The sequence below is a fragment of the Egretta garzetta genome, unplaced genomic scaffold (assembly GCF_000687185.1).
Source record: "Egretta garzetta isolate BGI_Z169 unplaced genomic scaffold, ASM68718v1 scaffold51, whole genome shotgun sequence".
Classification (NCBI taxonomy): Eukaryota; Metazoa; Chordata; class Aves; order Pelecaniformes; family Ardeidae; genus Egretta; species Egretta garzetta.
Window position 1 is genome coordinate 3,024,728 of NW_009258549.1, and position 17,735 is coordinate 3,042,462.

The 17,735-nt window shown below is 51.5% G+C and overlaps 1 protein-coding gene across 1 annotated transcript in view; it reads right to left on the reverse strand.

Annotated features, from left to right (window-relative positions):
• Window positions 1–991: 991 nt before the first annotated feature.
• The window catches only part of CBX6 (chromobox 6), a 36,987-nt gene continuing 20,243 nt past the window's right edge, over window positions 992–17,735 (reverse strand). Inside the window, exons 2-5 of the mRNA XM_035903157.1 lie at window positions 17,647–17,712; window positions 17,379–17,445; window positions 8,406–9,322; window positions 992–1,793 (exon numbers count right to left, since the gene is read on the reverse strand). Coding sequence (XP_035759050.1) covers window positions 1,679–1,793; window positions 8,406–9,238 — 948 coding nt within the window. The 5' untranslated portion in view covers window positions 9,239–9,322; window positions 17,379–17,445; window positions 17,647–17,712 and the 3' untranslated portion in view covers window positions 992–1,678. The remainder of the gene's footprint in view (window positions 1,794–8,405; window positions 9,323–17,378; window positions 17,446–17,646; window positions 17,713–17,735) is intronic.

Genomic DNA, 17,735 nt, shown 5'->3' on the forward strand with positions numbered 1-17,735 from the left:
GAATTTGGGGCTTTGATGACACACATTAAAAGTATTTTTCAGCATATTTCTTTGATTAGGATGTGGGAGAGTGCGCTTAGGCACACCTTTTGGAGTGGGGAAAAGCCTAAAGTGTTTTTTCAGCTGCCAGGTGCGAGGTTGTGCTCGGCTTTAATTTCATTTTTGAAAGAAAAAGGATGCAGAGATACCCATGGGTATGTTCTCCAAAGCATTTTGGAGGAGCACGTCCAGGTTCTGCTTGCTACAGTTTGGCCTTCCCAATGTGCCCCTCTTCCCCCAGTGTTGCAGGAAGGGCCTCGCCAGTCCCTTGCTGGAGCTCCTGCATGTCCAGAAAGCTCTGAAGACCCAAACCAGACTTAACCCACGGCGCACCAGGAGGCACCCAGTGTGCCAGTATTTGACTGCAGAGCCGACCAGCGCTGGCTTAGCCCAGGTGTTCCAGCGTCCCCGCTCCCAGCTCCGCAGGTCGCCTACCCCCAGAGCAGGTCAGAGCCCACCCGAGGAAGAGAAGACAACAGGTTTTGGAATGTAACAATTTATTGGGGTTAATTTTTTTCTTTTTTAATTTTTAAACTCCCCATTTCTGGCATTGATACAATATTCAAGAGCAGCAGAAAGAACAAAATGTACAAGAATACAAGAGTAATTAGCACAACCCCCACCCCCAAACCTGGAGCAAACCATTTTCTTGTGGGAAGCGCCAGGGGAAGGGGCGATTCCATCGCCCCTCCAGTGGCTACGCCTCCCACCCCTCCGCTCTAGACAGAGTTTAGGCAGCTGGGAACTGGATTAAAAAAAAAAACCAAAAAACGAAACAGAACAAAAACCTGAACAAACACTATATTTAAAATGAAAATTGCAAGACAAAAAAATATATAGATATACAATTCATCCGTGCACAATCCTTAAATGCATTTTTTTCAAAATAAAAAAAATTACAAGATACATATTTAGGTTTATTTTAAATTAAAAAAAAAAAATTACCACCTTCACTCTGTATACCAAGTGAGGGGAAATAAAGAGACAGATGGGTTGCACCAGAACCATCAGCACTCTAGGAGTTGGGTCTGACCTCTAAGAGAAAGGATAAGGCTCTGATGCTGCTGAAACTCAAGCACAGGCAGAATCTGAAGCACCCAAGTACCACGGAGCTCAGTGGGGTAACTCGCCTGCCCAAAGGTCAGTGTTTGCAGGAATCTGCAGGATTTGAGCCTCAGCTTGGCGCTGGGGAAGGTGAGAGGAAGGAACAGATGAGGCAGGCCCCTGTCCTCTGCCACCAGACAGCTTTCTATCCAAAAAGAAAACAAACCGGAAAAAAATATCCAAAAAAAAAAAAAAAAAAGTCTCCTCTATTCCTAACGAGCACACAAGGCTTAACAGCAGGGGAGAGAGGAAGAGGACAGCGTACCAAGCTGATTAGCTTGAGGGAGGCGCGGGGACAACAACTTTTTTCTAAAAAAAAGTCAGAGTGAATTTGTTGTTGTTCTATTTGAGAGCTTGACCTAAGACTCCGTCCCCCTCTGCAGCCGGGGGGCTGGAAGCAGCACGCTCCCTCCAGGACAGCGAAAGAGCAACCTACCTGCGAAAGAGCGCCTACCTGCTGCTCTGCCCAGAAGGAAACCCTCGGCACCCCCGGAGAGCAGGGTGCAGCGGGGAGCACGCGAGGGCCCTGCTAGTCCTATGAGGCCCCGAAGCCCCACGAAGCGCTCCGAGGCACCCAGCCGCGCCCCTGCAGCTTCGTGCAAGCTCTTAAGTGCTCGGCTGAACAAGGAACGAAGTCAAGAACCGGAGCCCTGCAACAGGAATGAACACTTCAGCTGCTCGTCCCGACCGTGCCCCTTCCCTCCCACCAGATCTATTTTCCGAGCCGCTGCTGAAGCTGGCGTCACCCTGCCTGCCCCTGGCTGCCCTTCCGTCGCCTCACTTCTTTGCAGCACCGTGCTTGCTGCCCGCTTCCCTGCTCCCCTCGGCCCGGGAGCACAGAGTGCATCCCCGCTCCTCCACCCCCAGCACCACCGTCTCTGCCGGCACTCTCGGGTGGGTGCCTGGAGGGAGAGGGCTCAAAGCACAGCCCTCGCCCGAGGGACTCACCCCAAGGACCATGCTTTTGGATAGTCCTGGAGACACCTCATTTCCCACCACAGAGAAGCTGGAAGGGACAGAAGAGCTGCCAGAGGCAGCCCACCACCGTGGGAAGGGCAAACCAACTACGCCTCCCTTCATTCCTGGAAGGAGAAATTCAAAGAAAGGGAGAAAGAAGAACTGGGGGCCCTGCAACATCCTGATAGGTGAGGCAGGTGGGACGCAGGGCACCTCGGATGGGCCGTGCAGAGCACACGTGGAGCTGCTGGTGCCGAGGCTGTTCACCCTGCACAGACGAGGGCACAAGCCCCACGTCAGTCTGACACAGGGCAACATCGGAAGGGGAGAGAAGTAGAGGACGGAAAGACAAAGGTGAGGACGGAGATAGACTCCATCATCTCCTCCCATCTACACCCCCAGAAAGAAACCATACACATTGTGCTCTGGGGAGGGACCTAAAAAACAGAATTAAAAAAAAAAAAAAAAATAAAGCCACTTATTTGCTCAACCCCAAAGCATCGATGAAGTGAAGATACTTGCTGGAGTTACCTCGGGAAGGAAGCACGGACAGGGAGAGGGGGATTTCCGAAGCAATACTCAGCACTCCTCCGGCTCTGTGCAAACGCCGTGGGAGTCGGGCTGCCAGCACCCTCAGCAGGATGGTCCCCTCCACCCACCACCCCCTTCGCACGAGGGGGACGGAGGCACAGGGCAGTGACACAGCTGGCAGAAAGGCCACGGCAAACCAAGAAGGAACAGAACCCAGGAGGCACCGAATCCCTGGCCCCAAATCAACCCTCTACAGCGCACCACCTTCAGAGCAGAGATGAGGAAGGCCGCGTGCGGGGTGGTGGGTGAGACGTCGGGGAACGAGGGGAGGGGAGAGGGTTTCTTTTATATTTATATATTTATATATAAAAAGTAAATAAGATCCCAGCTCTTGCACGATTATTGGGCGATTGAAAAATGCAGCAAAAGCAAGCGACATTGGAGTAAAAGGATGCGCCAGGCAAGGAGGAAAAAGTCTTGTCAGAAGGTGGGGAAGGAGGCGAGGGGAAAAATAAGCACTTAGCCAGACACGCACTCCAGGTTTGTTACACCTCCCTGGGGAGAAGGACCTGCTGCCGAGCAGCCCCACTGATGCCACGACCTGGGGTGGGCAGAAACATGGGGGACTCAGGACACCGTCCTTCAGTGCGGCAACCTCTTTCTGTCAGGAGGTCCCCAAGTAAGGTGATCATCTCCAAACGCTGGGAGCTGCCAAAACCTCCTCTACAAAGAGGGGCTGGGAAAGGGAGTGAAATCCCTAGGAAGACTCAGCTCAGAGACAGCTCCTACCTGGTAAAAAGCAGGACTGTGGTTGGGTTTTTTTGTTTTATTTCATAAAAATCTCCCTGGGAACTTCGGTAAGGGGAGACGCAGAGAAATGCTCCCTTTCTCTTTTGAAAACAGAAATTAAGCAGTGGCTCACCACAGCTGGGCCTGCTTGCCACGCTCTTATTCCTGTTTTCCATCCCAAAAGGAGCTTGCATCTCATTAGCTTCACGCCTCCCCAGTCCCGCTCTGCTCAGCAAGGAGAAAAAGAGCACACGAGACAGGAGGCTGCCGCTCCAAGCTGAAGGCTGCGGGAAGCACTGACAGAGCTCGATGGGCAGAGAGAGAAGTTCCCAAGAGCAGCCCAGGCTATGGGAGGCATAGAGACATCCGTCGCCTGCCACCACAAAGCCAAGGGCACCAGAGAAGTCCAGGCAAGAAAAGCTGTCCTAGCGTCCCCTGCCTGCCACCTTCTGTTCAGACACCAGCATCTGGTGGCTTCCCTCTTCCCTGCAGTCACTCCCACGCACCAGATGAACGCCCAGCAGAGACATCTTGAATGGGGAAGCCAGCATGCAAGAGCTGCCTCCTTGCTTGGAAGAAATGTTTGGGCAACTCTTCCCCACCACCCTGCAGGAGGCCAGAGCAGAAAGCAGCCATACTCAAGCACAGTCCTGTCGGGGTGCTCCCCCCTCCACCCCAAAACTTCCAGCATTTGCTGGCCTCAAGAAGAGGGTATGCCTCACTCAGCAACACCTTCAGAGGACACAAGGCAGCTCTCTCATCTGCCTCTGAAGATCCAGCTGCTGGCAGAGATGGGACGCTGGACTACATACAGTGTAGGGACTTGGTTCTCTGTCCTGATATGGTGAATCCTATACGGAAAAATGCCATTCCCCACCTGATGCTGGAAGAAGCTAAGAGACCCTACGGAGGGGAGGCGTATCTGCTTCCCGGGAGATAAGCCCACCGTATTTAATCCTGCTTGGATATGGGGGAGGGAAAAGAGAAGAAGTGACAGCGACTTGGCAGGAAAGGTACATGCCAACCCCAAATCTTAGCAGCTTGCTGTGCATGCAAAGTAAGTCAACTGTTTCCATGTTGGTGGCCCAATCCACGTTCTGTCAGAACGTGACCGGCCATTTCTGAGGGCCGCTCGGCCAGAAAACCACTTGGAGACTCCACCTTAGCTCACAGGAGAGGTATGGGAGGGAAGGGAACTCACTCCAACACTTGGGAGGCAAGGACGGGAAGGGTTTGTAGACAGGGTTCCTCCAACATGCAACTTGCCTTTTCAGCTCAGAGATCGCTGCTTAGTCCCAGAATGCCTTTCCCTCCAGTTCAAGCAAGTCAAACACCATCCCAGACACACATGCTTCGATACTACAAAATACTCTTTTCTCTAAGGACCATCTAATACCACTACAGTTTGTGCAATCACTGCATTTATTATTAATTTTTAAACTCTCTCTCTCTCGCTCTCTCCCTGTAGAAATTTTTTTTAAACTTTTCTTTTTTTATGCAAAACTAATCATTTCACTTTTTCCACTCCATCATAAAATCTCCTCTAAAAACACGACAACAAGAGAACAAACATGGCACAGACACAGAGAATATTTCCCTGTTTTTTGTTTTGTTTTTTTTTCCTAGGGATTACGGGGAAGGGAAGGGGATACTTTCAAATAAACTCCTCCCCCTCAGTCCCACACCCTTTTTAAAGAGCATGGATAGATCTTCCTTCCCATCTCCGTTAAGGAGTAAGGGCAAAAATTCAGAAGGAGGAGCGTAACCCACGTGAATACGAAGGTAGGTTAGTCAGCCTCAAGCGGCTTGTCCACCTGAAGGAACTTGAGGCTGCTGCTACATTCAAGTTAGCAGACCTCTAACTCAAAACAACATGGGATCCTCATTCGGATCCAGAGGTTCAGGGTTTGATTCCCACCTGGTGACGCACCCAGGGAGAGATTTGTCACACAAGCAGTTGAGCTGTGTCTGCAAGCCGGATCATACTCCTTTCCTCCTCCACAAAGAGGATCTACTGCACGAGTTCCTCTGCCACAACAAGTCCCCTCATCTCCTCACCACAGGAAGAAGGTCCTCACGGAGTACCCCTACAACGACCCACTGTTTTGCTCTTCACAGACAGTCCCCTTGCTTGTCACTCTGGAGAAAGGCAAAAACCCTTCAATTAAACAATTCCTGTCCCCTGCCCCCAAAGAACACCATACAAGAGACACTGGGGAAAAGAATCCTGCCAAGTGAACACATCTTGGCCAAAACACATCAAGAGTTTCCTATTAAAGTTCCCTTTTATCTCCCACTTAAACGCTTCAATTTATTTTTTCAGAACCTCAATACCACGAAACAAAACACATCACCACATACACACCAAACAGTAACTTAACAACCTAAAGTGACTGGCCAGTTTGCATCCACCCCACAAATAAGCTCCTCTTATCTCGCAGCCACAGAATAGTTCTTGTTGAGAATGAGGGGAGGAAAGAGAAGAATCTCCTTGCTATTTCCCTAAGAGCGAGCTTTTCCCTATGCCTACAAACTGCTCATCTTTGAAGCTGCAGTCAAATGGATAGGCTATGCTAAAATAAGGGATCTCCGGGTGTGCCAGGCACAGGGAAGATGCAAAAAAAAAAAAAAAAAAAGACAAAAAATACAGGCAGGTATTAATATAGACACGCACACAAGTCCAACAAGTTATAGGAAGCCTTAGCTCAGTGAATGGATCGGGGAAGTCTCTTTCTCCCTGCCCCTAGCTTCAGCTGTGAATGCAACCACATCCCCAAAGAGTCCACTAAGCTTTTTAACCCAGGAAAGAAAAAGAAAGAGGTGTGCAAAGGGTGGTGCTAACAGCACCTGGAATCCCCCTCAGACTTTCTGCGCAGACACCGACCCGCAGCTGGTGTGAATTCACTGTGCCCCACAGCTTTGAATTCCACCCACTGTGAGGCAAGGCTTCTGGGGAGGGCAGCAAAGATTTAATTACACCAACCCAGGTGCTGGAGGCAGGGAAGAGACAAGCTCTGGGCACAGAAGCCCTAGTTAAGGTCAGAAGCTGGTCTGTCCCTCTACCGCCCCAACGATGCCCCTTGGGCAGAGAAATACTGCCTCTCTCCCAGAAACTGCCTCCTGTCTGCCCTCAGACCACTGCAACCACAAAATCACTACTCCACACAAGAGCACTCCTCAGAGCCAGTGGCTCCAGAGCACCCTCGTGTGGAAGCACCAGAGGGGACAATTCCACTTGTGTTCACCCACCCAGGGCAGGTTCGTAAGTAGGTGAGCCCTGGCACGGGAAATTTTTTTTCCACCCTTTTCACCTCTGCAGCATGTTATGTAGAAGTGCCGCCCCTCTGCCCCATCCCAAATATGGGGGACAGGGCTGAGAGGGTGAGGCTCTCCCACTGATTGATCAGCACCTCTTCTCCTTGCCTCTACAGGCTGAGCCCTATGCGAGTAGGGGGAGAGCAAAAGAACGGCACCTCACCACGAAGCTTAGGACCCACACAGAAATGGAGCAAGCCAGAAATGGCAGGTGAAAGAGAGAGCTTATTCTGGATGTGAACAAGGGTGGTCAGGGGGAAAGAGGGAGCTGTGGGTAAAGAACGGCAAGCTGTGGTCCTGCTCGCTCCTACTTGCAAGGGGCAAAGAGAAGGAATTTCTAGATCAGCACACAGGAGCTCTTGGGGAAGAGATCCGGCACACACGCGTACGATGCGGGAGAAACAGTTACTTCTTATTAGCACCTTTGGTTGACAGTTGTAAGGGCCATTTCAGATGCTGAAAGGACAGAGGGGAACCCTCTTCTGGGCCATTCACCATAGGGAAGGGAGAGCAAGAGAGATGAAAGGAAGCAGGAAGAGCAAATGACCCGCCTTATTGTCCATCCATCCATCCCTCCCTCCTTCTGAGGGAGCAGGGGAAGCAAAAAGGGTTGAGGGAAGCCTACGCACAAGGCAGGAGACCAGCCTCGCCCAGCTTGGGCAGCGTGTCTTCCCCCAAACTGAAGGATGGATGCACGGCCCACTCCCACTCCACCACAGAAAGGCTGGGGAAGGGCATTTCATGCCCTCTCCCCCAGGCAAGTGCAAGTGATGAACACCAGGAGGAAGATCCAGGCCAGAAACAGACTCCTCTTTTCTTCCCTTCCCCCTGCAAAGCTAAGCAAGTTGGAAGATGCAGGAGAAGAGGGACCAGGCCACCTGAAAGTGCCCACACAACTGCCAAGGTAGCACCAATAGTCAAAGGAAACGGGAAGCCAATATGGGGTGTATGCTGCATGGGGCACCCCCAACACCCCAGCTTTGTCTCAAGCACCTTCCAGGCATGATGCCTCACCTGCCCCTCTCCCCCTGGCTCTGGGGGCACCTGGATCAGCAACTGCCATGAGGACAGCAGAGGAGAGGGCAGATCCAGGCTGCAGGCCAAGAAGGGGAAAGATGGCAGGATCAGAGTCATGGCAAGGGGAAAACATAGGAATGGAAGAGACTGCATGCACATTGTGGGAGAAGGCTCGGGGGGAGTGGATGAGGGCTCCAACCCTCTTACATTCTCCCCTCAAGAGTCTGGAGCTCCTTTTCAGTTTTTGTCGAAGATGGAAGGGGAAGGAAGAGGAAGAGCACCTTCCCCACCACCCCCACAGGCACACAGACACACGCTCACCCATCCCTCATCCCCAAAGGCTCCGCTGCCCGTTGGACACCACCACATTCAAGGACAAACAACCACTCCCCAGCCCCACCATGACCCTCCCTGCCTCCTCCCAGCAGCAGCGACACCCAGGAATGGTGGGTGCCCCCGCTCCGCCCCACTGACACGCTCCAGCCTCCAGGCAAGAGGGAGTGGGCAGGGGGAAAGGAGGAGGAAGGGTGGCAGTGAGGGCAGAGGGACAGCCAAGGGGAGAAGGAGAGAACTAAGGACAGCCATTCGCACCACGACTTCTCGCAGGTAGAGCTCCCCCCACACCCCTGGAGTGGGGGGACCTGGCTTCTCACTTGCTGCCTCCTCCGCCACCGCCACCCGCTGCCACCTTCTCAAAATCCTCTGCGTTGCAGAACTCCTTGATGGTGACGGTGAGGAGATTGCTGGTGACATCCGTGACCACCACGTTAGAGCAAGGGGACATCTCAGGACGCCAGTCGCCCGCCTCCTGCTCCGGGTCAGAAGAGGAAAGCGACAAGGAGGGTGTTTGCCCCCCGCTGCACCCTCCTGTGGGAGAACGCTTGCTGGTGGCGGCCGACTCGGGTGGGATTGAGAGGTCAAGGACCTCTGACTCGCGCCAGTCGGGGATGGCTGGGCTGAGGGTCTCGGGAAGCAGCTTCGGAGGAGAATCATCTGGGTCAGAGGAGGAGTGGGGGGCAGGCGACGGGCAGCCGGAGGAGCTGGAGCTGGGGGCATCATAGGGGGTAGAGCCCATAATGAGCCCACAGGAGGCTGCCTGGGAGCCTTCGGCCTCTCCTTTGCCCTCCAGAGAGGGGGCAGGTGCAGTGGACGGCTTATTGTAGAGCGAAAAGGCGCCGAACTTCATGTGACGGATCTGGGTGCGGAGAACGCTCTCACTGAACTTTTTGCTCTTGCCGATGACACGGTTTCGGGACGGGATCTTGGGCCGAGCCAGGGCCCCGGCCCCATTGGCTGGCTTCCCACCTTTGTCAATGACTTTGAGGTTGAGGATGATGCGGCTGCGCTTGGGCTCGCGGGGTTTCACCTTACGGTTGATGATGCGGACGGTCTCCGAGAATGGCGAGACAGGAGGACGGATGCCAGCCCCGCCACCCACGCTCCCGCCATTCTGGGGGTCTGGACGGGGCAGGGGACGCCGGGACATGCGGTGGCATCGCCGGATGTCTTTCTTGAGCCGGTGCACTGCGGCACTGGAGTGGAGCTTGGGAGAGGAGGTGCTGGAACCAGGCTTGACAGAAAAGTGTACATCCCCAAGGTGGAGGGCCTCCGCTTGGGCCCGAGCCTGCGGTGGTGGGGAGAGAGAAACAAAAACAGGGTCAGAGAGGCAGCCAAATCTCAAATTACACATTGCTCCCCTCAGGACAAGAATGTCATGTCACATCTATACCCACACTAACGACAAGCATGCATACACACCTATGGACTATTAAGAGCCACAGCACAGCCCCCATATAAGCATGGGGCACTTCTACGTCCTTTTTAGGCAGCTAATTACTCCCTAGGCAGTGCCCCTGTTGACACGTGCTTCCCCCAGGAGGAAACTGCCACCCTCCAGCCATGTTTCAGGGTTACAGTTAATGGTTTCCAAGGCCACTCTCAGTCATCATCAGCCAACGTGCAAAACCCTCCACCGTCAGCCAACCAACCAAACATCCTCCTAGGCACTGGGGCTGTTAGTGTTGAGTTAGCATCCAAAATTACGTACTAGTCCCAAGACAGCGGACTGTCTCAGGTCCTCTACAAAATGAGCACGAGACAAGGGGGAGAGAAAGAGTAATGCATCCAGTTGGTCTTCCCCTCCCACAACCAGACTCATCTGCTCTGGAAAGCATGGAAGAAAGGGGTCTTGAACACAGATGGAAGCTGGTGAGGGTGGTCTGACAGAGCTGTCTTTAGGCTAAATGCAAGAAATGCGGAGATCTGAAGCTTAACTTTAACTAGAGACCAGAAGCAAGTTGGATATCCTTACTCTGCTGTGGGAGCAAGGTCCAGTGTTTAAAGCCAGAGACCAGGCCAGCTGGAATGCAAGTTTAACTTCATCTCCAAAGAAGAGATTGACTTGTCCTTTTGAACACCACGCTTGTTTGAAACCTACTAATGAAACAGAGGAGGAACAGCACTGGTTCCACCGCTCGTGCCAGAGCAGGGGAACAAGACTTCTAAGCTCTTCTGGTGCTTGGAGACAGTGCCAAAACCTGCCCTGGTTCACACACCAGAGACAGGAACATTTTCTGGCAGCAGGAACAACAGTTTTGTTGGTAAGCTGAGGCAGTATGACCCGAAGACCCTGTGGGCATGGAAACCCAGAGTGTACTCTTACATCACCCCTTGCCAGAGCACAGTTGCTTGTAGAGCTCAGCCTCCCACCTGCACCCTGCTCCTTGTCCAAACAAACCCCCCTTCCTTACCCCCTCTCTCAGCAGTGGTCACAGGCAGAAGTCACCCACGCCTGGAGGGGACAGGCAAGCCCCCCTCTGACTGCCCATCTAGTGAGGGGCTTCCCCCATCTCGTGGGCACAACGAGAACTGCAGTGCTAGAAGACAGCTGCTTTCCCTCCCCAACTTTTCCGTCCCATTGCCCCCTAGCACACGCCAAGATCGGGATGGCTTCTTGCCAGCTAAGAGCTTAAGCACTCCCAACACCATCTCCTTTGTCACCCTGCAGGCTGTGCCTCCTAACCAGAGAAACGCCTGGGGAAAAAAATGTGCGTGTAAAGGCAGGGATCGAACAGATCTATGCGAGGGGCCCAGGCCAGCTCTCGCACAATAAGCTCAAAGCCCTGGCCCTACATCCCCAGAGCTTTGCTGTCACCCAGTGTGCCTCTTCTCCCACCGAGATCCCCATGGGAACTGCAGAAGATCCTGAACAAGCAGAGAACAGACACGTGAAGACATTTTGTTCCTTCCTGGCTAATGCTGGATCGTGCCCTGCAGTACTACTTGTATCCTGGCTTTAAAAGGACTGGCAAAGACGAGGCCTCCTTCCCCAGCTATATGTGAAAATGCAGACTGAAGGCTCATCTACACCAGGGACAAAGAAACAGGGATGAGTACACAACTGCCAAGGTGGGCACAGACACTCTCCACGTTAACCCTGGGCTGTACAGGGCTGTTTCACCTGGACAGAGGGAAGCATCCCCAGTCCAGACAAACCCCAACACATCCTGCTGTAGCAGGAAGCATCCCAGTGTCCAGCTAAGTCCTCTCTGCTCAGCCCCACACGTTACTCCGTGCCCCAAACTGTTCAGAAAATGAATAGACAGACACCGTTCCTGTCCCAGGCATCCTACAGGCTGGAACACAGCAGCAGCACCAGGCGAACTCCCTGTACCATGCATCAACTCTCCCCCTCCCATCCCAATGATCCACAACTTCAAGACACCACAGATCCCGTCAGGAGGTCACAGGGGCAGACAGATGCACATCTAGGTCTGTTGCTTGCTCCCTGTCTTCACAGGTCCCTCTGAAGCAGATGGCAGACACCGGGATAAGCTACAGTTTGTTTTCTGACATTACATACCAGCACAGCCTGGATTAGCAATTTTGTTCTTCCTTTTCGCTCCCCTTCCCCATTACAGCCAGCCCTTCCAGCACTGCTGCTCTCATGCTTTGGGCTTCTCGCCAATTTATCACTGCTCAGCAGAGAGCAAAGTGCAACACAATGTCCCATTCCAAAATGCAGGACAGGGAAGCCAGGCAGAGGGTACAGACAGATGCACGGGTAAAAATCCTTGATTGACAGCTTCAGCAGATAGACACAGGCATCCTTCAGGGCCTCTCCTGCTGCCAACACCACACGTCTTCTAGACTAATTCCCTACCCTGTAATTACACCTTGGAGTGAGGATTTCTGCCCCCTCTGCGCCCCTCTGCTTGGAGCAGAGTCTAATTGCCGCCTGCCTACAGCGCTGCCTTCCATCACCCACGTGAGAAAGAAGCAGACCTCCCCACACATCTCCCCCGAGCCACAGTTGCCTTATACGTGCCAAAATTCCTCAGCAAAGCTTCCCATCAACCATGTTAAATGAAAAGCAACAATGCTGGGATGGCCACTGCCCAGCCATCCATAGTCCTGCCGATTTTACTTTCTCAGCCTGTGCACCTTAATCAGCTCCAGTCCTGTTTTGACAGACACCCATCTTGGTTTTGTGCTTATGCAGCGGCTAGCACAGAGCCCTGGCCCGCGGCTCGGACTTCTCCAGAATCATTGGGTCTCCTTTACTTGCTATGCATCTGTGCTTCCAGTTACTTCTGGGGCACTCCCCCAAGGCTGAAGCTGTTTCTAACTCATGTTTCAGCTCTCTGCATTTATTAAATACCAGTTCAGTACGGGCCAGAATATTGAGAGGGTAAGCTGGGACCCAGCAGTCCCCCCCAGGTGCTACACTGCTGTCCCCAGTGACCAGCTTCAACAAGAGTTCTAAAGAGCAATATGCAAATATTCATCTTATCTTCAGCTTGCTTTTCCAGGTAAGGTTTCAAGAAAAATAGTATCAGATGCTTTATCTAAAACCAGCCCCCAGAGCCCTCTCACTTGCAAAGCTCAGTGTTCCTACCACAGGATCGGGTTTATTCAGGCATCAACTATATGAACTCAAGTCTCTTCCCTGCAAAGGACAGCACATTTTCTGGGCTCTCCATCTCCTGCTTCCAACTTTACATTAAGTAACTTGCTGCCTCAGGTTTGGAGAAGACTCAGCATTCAGTTTTATCTGCTGGAGATGCACTTCTCCCTGCTACAGATCCATTAGTCAATCACACTCACGAGCTGTATAAGCACGAGGCCTTTGAAAAACAAACCCGTTTAATCCTTTCAGCTGGGTCACCACAGTTTGCTACTTAACTCAGAAGTTTTCCAAATGGAAACTACCTCCCTGGGTTTTGCTGTTTTCACCTGCAGGATTTGCTCACTGCTGAAGAGGTACTCAGCATGTATATGAAGTAATTCACTCTGCTTACAGCTCAGCCTACATCAGGATGCAGCTTCTGGAGGCTTGCTGCAGTGCTCTGTCACAAGAGCAAGGCAATCGCTAGGATTGCTTCCCTTCCCCCCCCCCTTCCCTTTTGGGATACGTATCACCTTTATTTAGCTTGTACAGCTTTCCCTCACTGCCCCTGGGAACTAGCATATCTCCCCTGTTCCCTACTATTTCTGAATAAATGTCCCTTGAGGCCCAGCAAGCGTATTTGTTAATTCATTCCCTTAACGCACTGAGGCGCACAGGCATGTACACGGACACGTGCATAGAAAAGCCTCTCTTACCTGATTTGTATCAAACTCTCTGCAATTTGGGAGAAAAAAAGACCCTCAAAAAAAAAAAGACCTTGTAAGGCAATGGATTTCTAGTTAATTATTTCAAAATCAAGTCATTTCCAGTAGCGCTGCTGCACCATAGTAGCGCTACTCTCTCATAAATTACTGGTTCTGCTTTGTCTTTTATTCTCCACCTGCATTCCCACAGTCTTTGCTCCAAACAGCCTTCGCAAGAGCTCTTCTTTCCCCTTTTTGGCTGCCATTCTGCCTTTTTATCGCCCTCTTTCTTCTGCAGTCTTCCAAGTGACAAGGCAACAGCAAGCCAGTTCATAGCACAGCTCTCCCAAGCAACACTGCCATAAACTAAAGTTTCCCTACTGGATGGGGAACAAAATGCTACAAAGGGGAATGGTCTGTTTTCAAACCGCTCAGGGATAATTTACGAACAGGGAGGAGATCAAAAGAAACCCAACTCCGACTTTAGAGTTCAAGGAAGGGCGAAGCGACAGAACACCACACTGCTTGTCCCTTTCCCCCCCCCCCCTTTCCCACTAAGACTCTCCCTTACTTCTTCCTCCCCATTAACCTTCTCCAGTCTTTTTACCTTAGTATTTACAGCCACCCCGACCAGGGGTCTTTGCTAGCCACCCACTGAGCTTGCAGATCTGGCTCTGCCTCTTAATAGCACTTGCTAGACTTTATTAGATTAGTTGGCGAGTTTTGCATTCCTCTCAGCAGAGTGCCGAGGGGAAAAAAGCAAAATAAAAAGAGCAAACCGAGCGGGGGGAAAGAGGAAGATCACTACAGCGTGCGCCATGTCTCTTTCTAACCTCGCGCCAGCTTGCATTCGAATCTGCTGCTGAAGGGCCTGCCCTCAAGGACAACTTCTGCCAGACACCTAAGTACTAAGGTAAGAGCCCTACTTACAGCACTGCCCATTTCAGACCAAGGACTCTGCTTCCCATACGCTCAGCACAATGCCTGCAGCATACCAGCAGCCTCCCAAGAGTTACAACCTCCCACCAAGCTTGAGCTCAGCTGTGGGAAAGCTTGCCCCTAGCATGCAGAGGATAAAGACCCATTTCCTGCCCAAAACTTTGCAGTTGAAGTTTGCAGGGGTCCCTTTCAACACCGGCCATCTTGATAGCGGTATTACAAAGCTTGGACTGTAATTTCCCTTTGCAGTCTGATCGAAAGGGCAAGTGTTAGACAGCTCTCAGCAACAGGAGCCTGGCTTACAAAGGCAGCAGGTGGCCGAAGATGCAGCTTTTCAAAGCTTTTCCAAAGGCGTGGGCCACTAACCTGCTGGAATGCTTTCTGCAAATCCCCCTGGGTGCCTATCTGCAGTTTTTGAGAACTAATCCCAGGATAAACCTAGCCCCAACTGCAAACTAAAACACCCACACAAGCCAGGGGACTGAGCAGCGTATCGGGCACTTATTTCTCCTTACTGGAGACTCGGATGCCCAAGTTTGAGCACCGATACACGTGAAAAGCCACCAAATCAAGGGCAGACTAGTCTAGCAAAGCAGTCCTAGGCCAGACTCCTGCTTAAACATCATTGCATCCAGGCCTAATCTGTTCAGTTAACAGATCAGAAAGAATATTGTTCTAACTGCCAACTCCAAAGACTCCCTCTGGGACGCAAGAATCAAATTTCTTCCCCTGCTTCCGAAATTCTCACTGGCAAAAGATTCTGCAGCTGAAAGAACTGAAAACATCGTTAGCGATGCACAAGGCAGAACAGAATCCCACTCCTCCCGCAGCAGCGCCAGTTAGCAGAGGTCAAACCTGCACCTTCGGCAGGTCAGAAGAATTGACCGAGAGATACACAGGACACAAACCATCGTGCTGGTCTCAGTCGTGTTTCTAGCAGGAGTTGCATTGCTAGTGGTTTGCCTGAATAGAGCTCAAATTCAGCTAGGGCTGAGATAGGGTTACTTCTCGCTGCCTGGCCTGGGGCGTTATTTTTAGGGTAGGATCCGAAGTCACAGAAAAATGGCAAGTCAGAGCACTAACAGTCTCAACCAGCTCAGTTTCCCAGAGCTGCAAACCAAGCAGCGGTGGCAGCGCTCTGCCCTGCCAGCCTCTCCCACAACGTGGCACCAGCCTTCAGGAGAGCTCATCTCGCTCCCTATCGCAATCCACCTTCTAACAAAGTACCACACCAGCTCTGCAAACCTACGGGTTTTCAGTAGCGTTTGAGAAGCTGGCAGAAGGAAGATGTGCCACAGAAACGTGTCAGGGACGTGATTCAAAGGATGCTGTTGAATAATTCAGGTTCCACGTTTGGTGGGGAAGGGGGGGTTTAAAGGGCAAGGGGAGAAGAGGAGGAATGAGTGGGTTTTATTTTTGAGTTTGGGGGTTGGTTTTGTTTTTTTAAATGAGTGAAAAATTGGCAGTGGATTTTGCTGTAACACATTCAGAATCACAAAGTAAAAGAAACTGATTGCACGCAGAAATGTTAAAAGCACAGCATAAACACTTCTCTACCACTCTGAACAGTGTCAGGTGTTACAAATACCAGTATTTTTTAATTCAAGCAGAGAACTATTTTAAGCTGGTGGTTTCCCTTTAAGTGTTCCCCTGCATTGTTGGAAACCTAAACACAAGGGTTTCATTTAATGCATGACTGCCAGAAAGAGAAAAACCAACTAGTCTAGTTTCCTTGAATAAAGAGTAAGAGGTGGTACATATCAGTTATGTTTGTAGTTCTCAGTCTGCAGATACAAAAAACTGTTAGCAGAGAGACAGGCAACGAGGGGGGAGGAGGAGGAGGACAGTTCTATCAGCAGGACTTTCCGAGGATTACCACAGTCTCTTGGGTTTTACTCAGAGCATCAGAACATGCCTGTTCCCGCATTTCTTCGGTGTGCTTCGTAATGTCTTCTTAAAGCAGAGGAGAGGCAATACCCTACCCCCTCACTGCTCTTTCCGGTGCTCATACAGTTAAAGTGCTGTGCTGACTTGAGTAAAGCTCCTACTGCTCTCAGGCAAAGGGAAGTATTAACCTGTTTCACAGATGGGGAAACATGTACAAAGGCTAAATGACTTGCCCAAAGCCATAGGATGACTTAGTGATAGTGATGCCTCACCAGAGGGTCCACCCTGGCTGTTCCAGGACTTTATATCAGATCAAAACCAGGGAAGCTGTGAACTGGCTCATCTGTCTTAATCTTACAAAGGTGTGTTGTGTTTCCACATTAATTTAAAGTCTGAGATTGAGATAGTTGTAGAGGAAGGGGGGGTAGGAGGGGAGCAAAGCAAAGAGTTTTGTCTGTAGGCTAATAAATCCATAGAACTCATATAGTCACACAGTTACCAGATTTCTTAATTAAAAAAAAAAGTAAAAAAAGGGGGGGGCTGTACTAGGGACTACCTTCCTCATTCATCACTGCAAGTAAGCAGAGATGCTGTGTCTATCAAGAGGGGAACTGGAAATTTCAGCTGCTATTCTAAACAGAGGTGAAACACTCCTTCCCCACCCCCCCAAAAAAAAAAAGGCAAAACAAGCCTGCCATTTACAGGTTCAAAACATGAACCCTTCATGAAATGAACCCTTCATGAAACTCTTATGGAGCACCCTCATCCCGAAACACAATTGGAGGAGCACAAGTGTCAGCGGGACTCCCGCCACAGCTGCCCGATTGCTCAGCATGCTGCTAAGTTGCAGGGCACAGGCTGGATGGAATAGGCTGCTGAAGGAAGAGGGAGCGGGGCAGGCTAGCTCTCCACTGCGGCAGCAGACAGCCGTAAAGACGGAGAGGATATTGGAAAAGAGATTGCAGCCTCACCGTGCACATCCGCGCGTACCGACCGTCCTGCTGGGGCACCCGTCGCACGCACACACGCTCTCTCCTCACACGCTTCTGCATCCCTGCCCCCCACCCGCTTTCCCGGCGGGCCGTCCCTGCGTTCCCAGAGCCAGGCGGCAGGCACAAGTCACTTGAAAGTCCAGTCCTTCCAAGGGCACGAACTGGCGAGGTTTAAGAGACATTTGGCTAGGCCTAAGTTATTTAAGTAAGAGTTACCTTCAGGAGAAAAGTTTTGGGCTTAGGTCCTCTCTTCTTCGGCCCATACAGCTCACGCTCTCGTTCCCTTTAGGGAGTTAAATTTGGCAAGAAGTTAAAACTTTTCCCAAAGGGAAACACAGAAGCATACGAGGTTTTTCTTTTTTTTTTAAAAAAAAAAAAAAAAAAGAAAAAAAATGAAGGGAGCCTAGACGCCTTTCCCCGGTCGCCCACCCAAAGCCAAACCTGCCGCAGCCCCCCCAGCCCGGGGCGGGGGATGAGCACTCACTTCTGCTCGAAGGCGGCGATGAGGCGGGAGTCCAGGATGTTCTCCTCGGGTTCCCAGGTGCTGTATCTGCCGGGGCGCGGGCAGCCGGG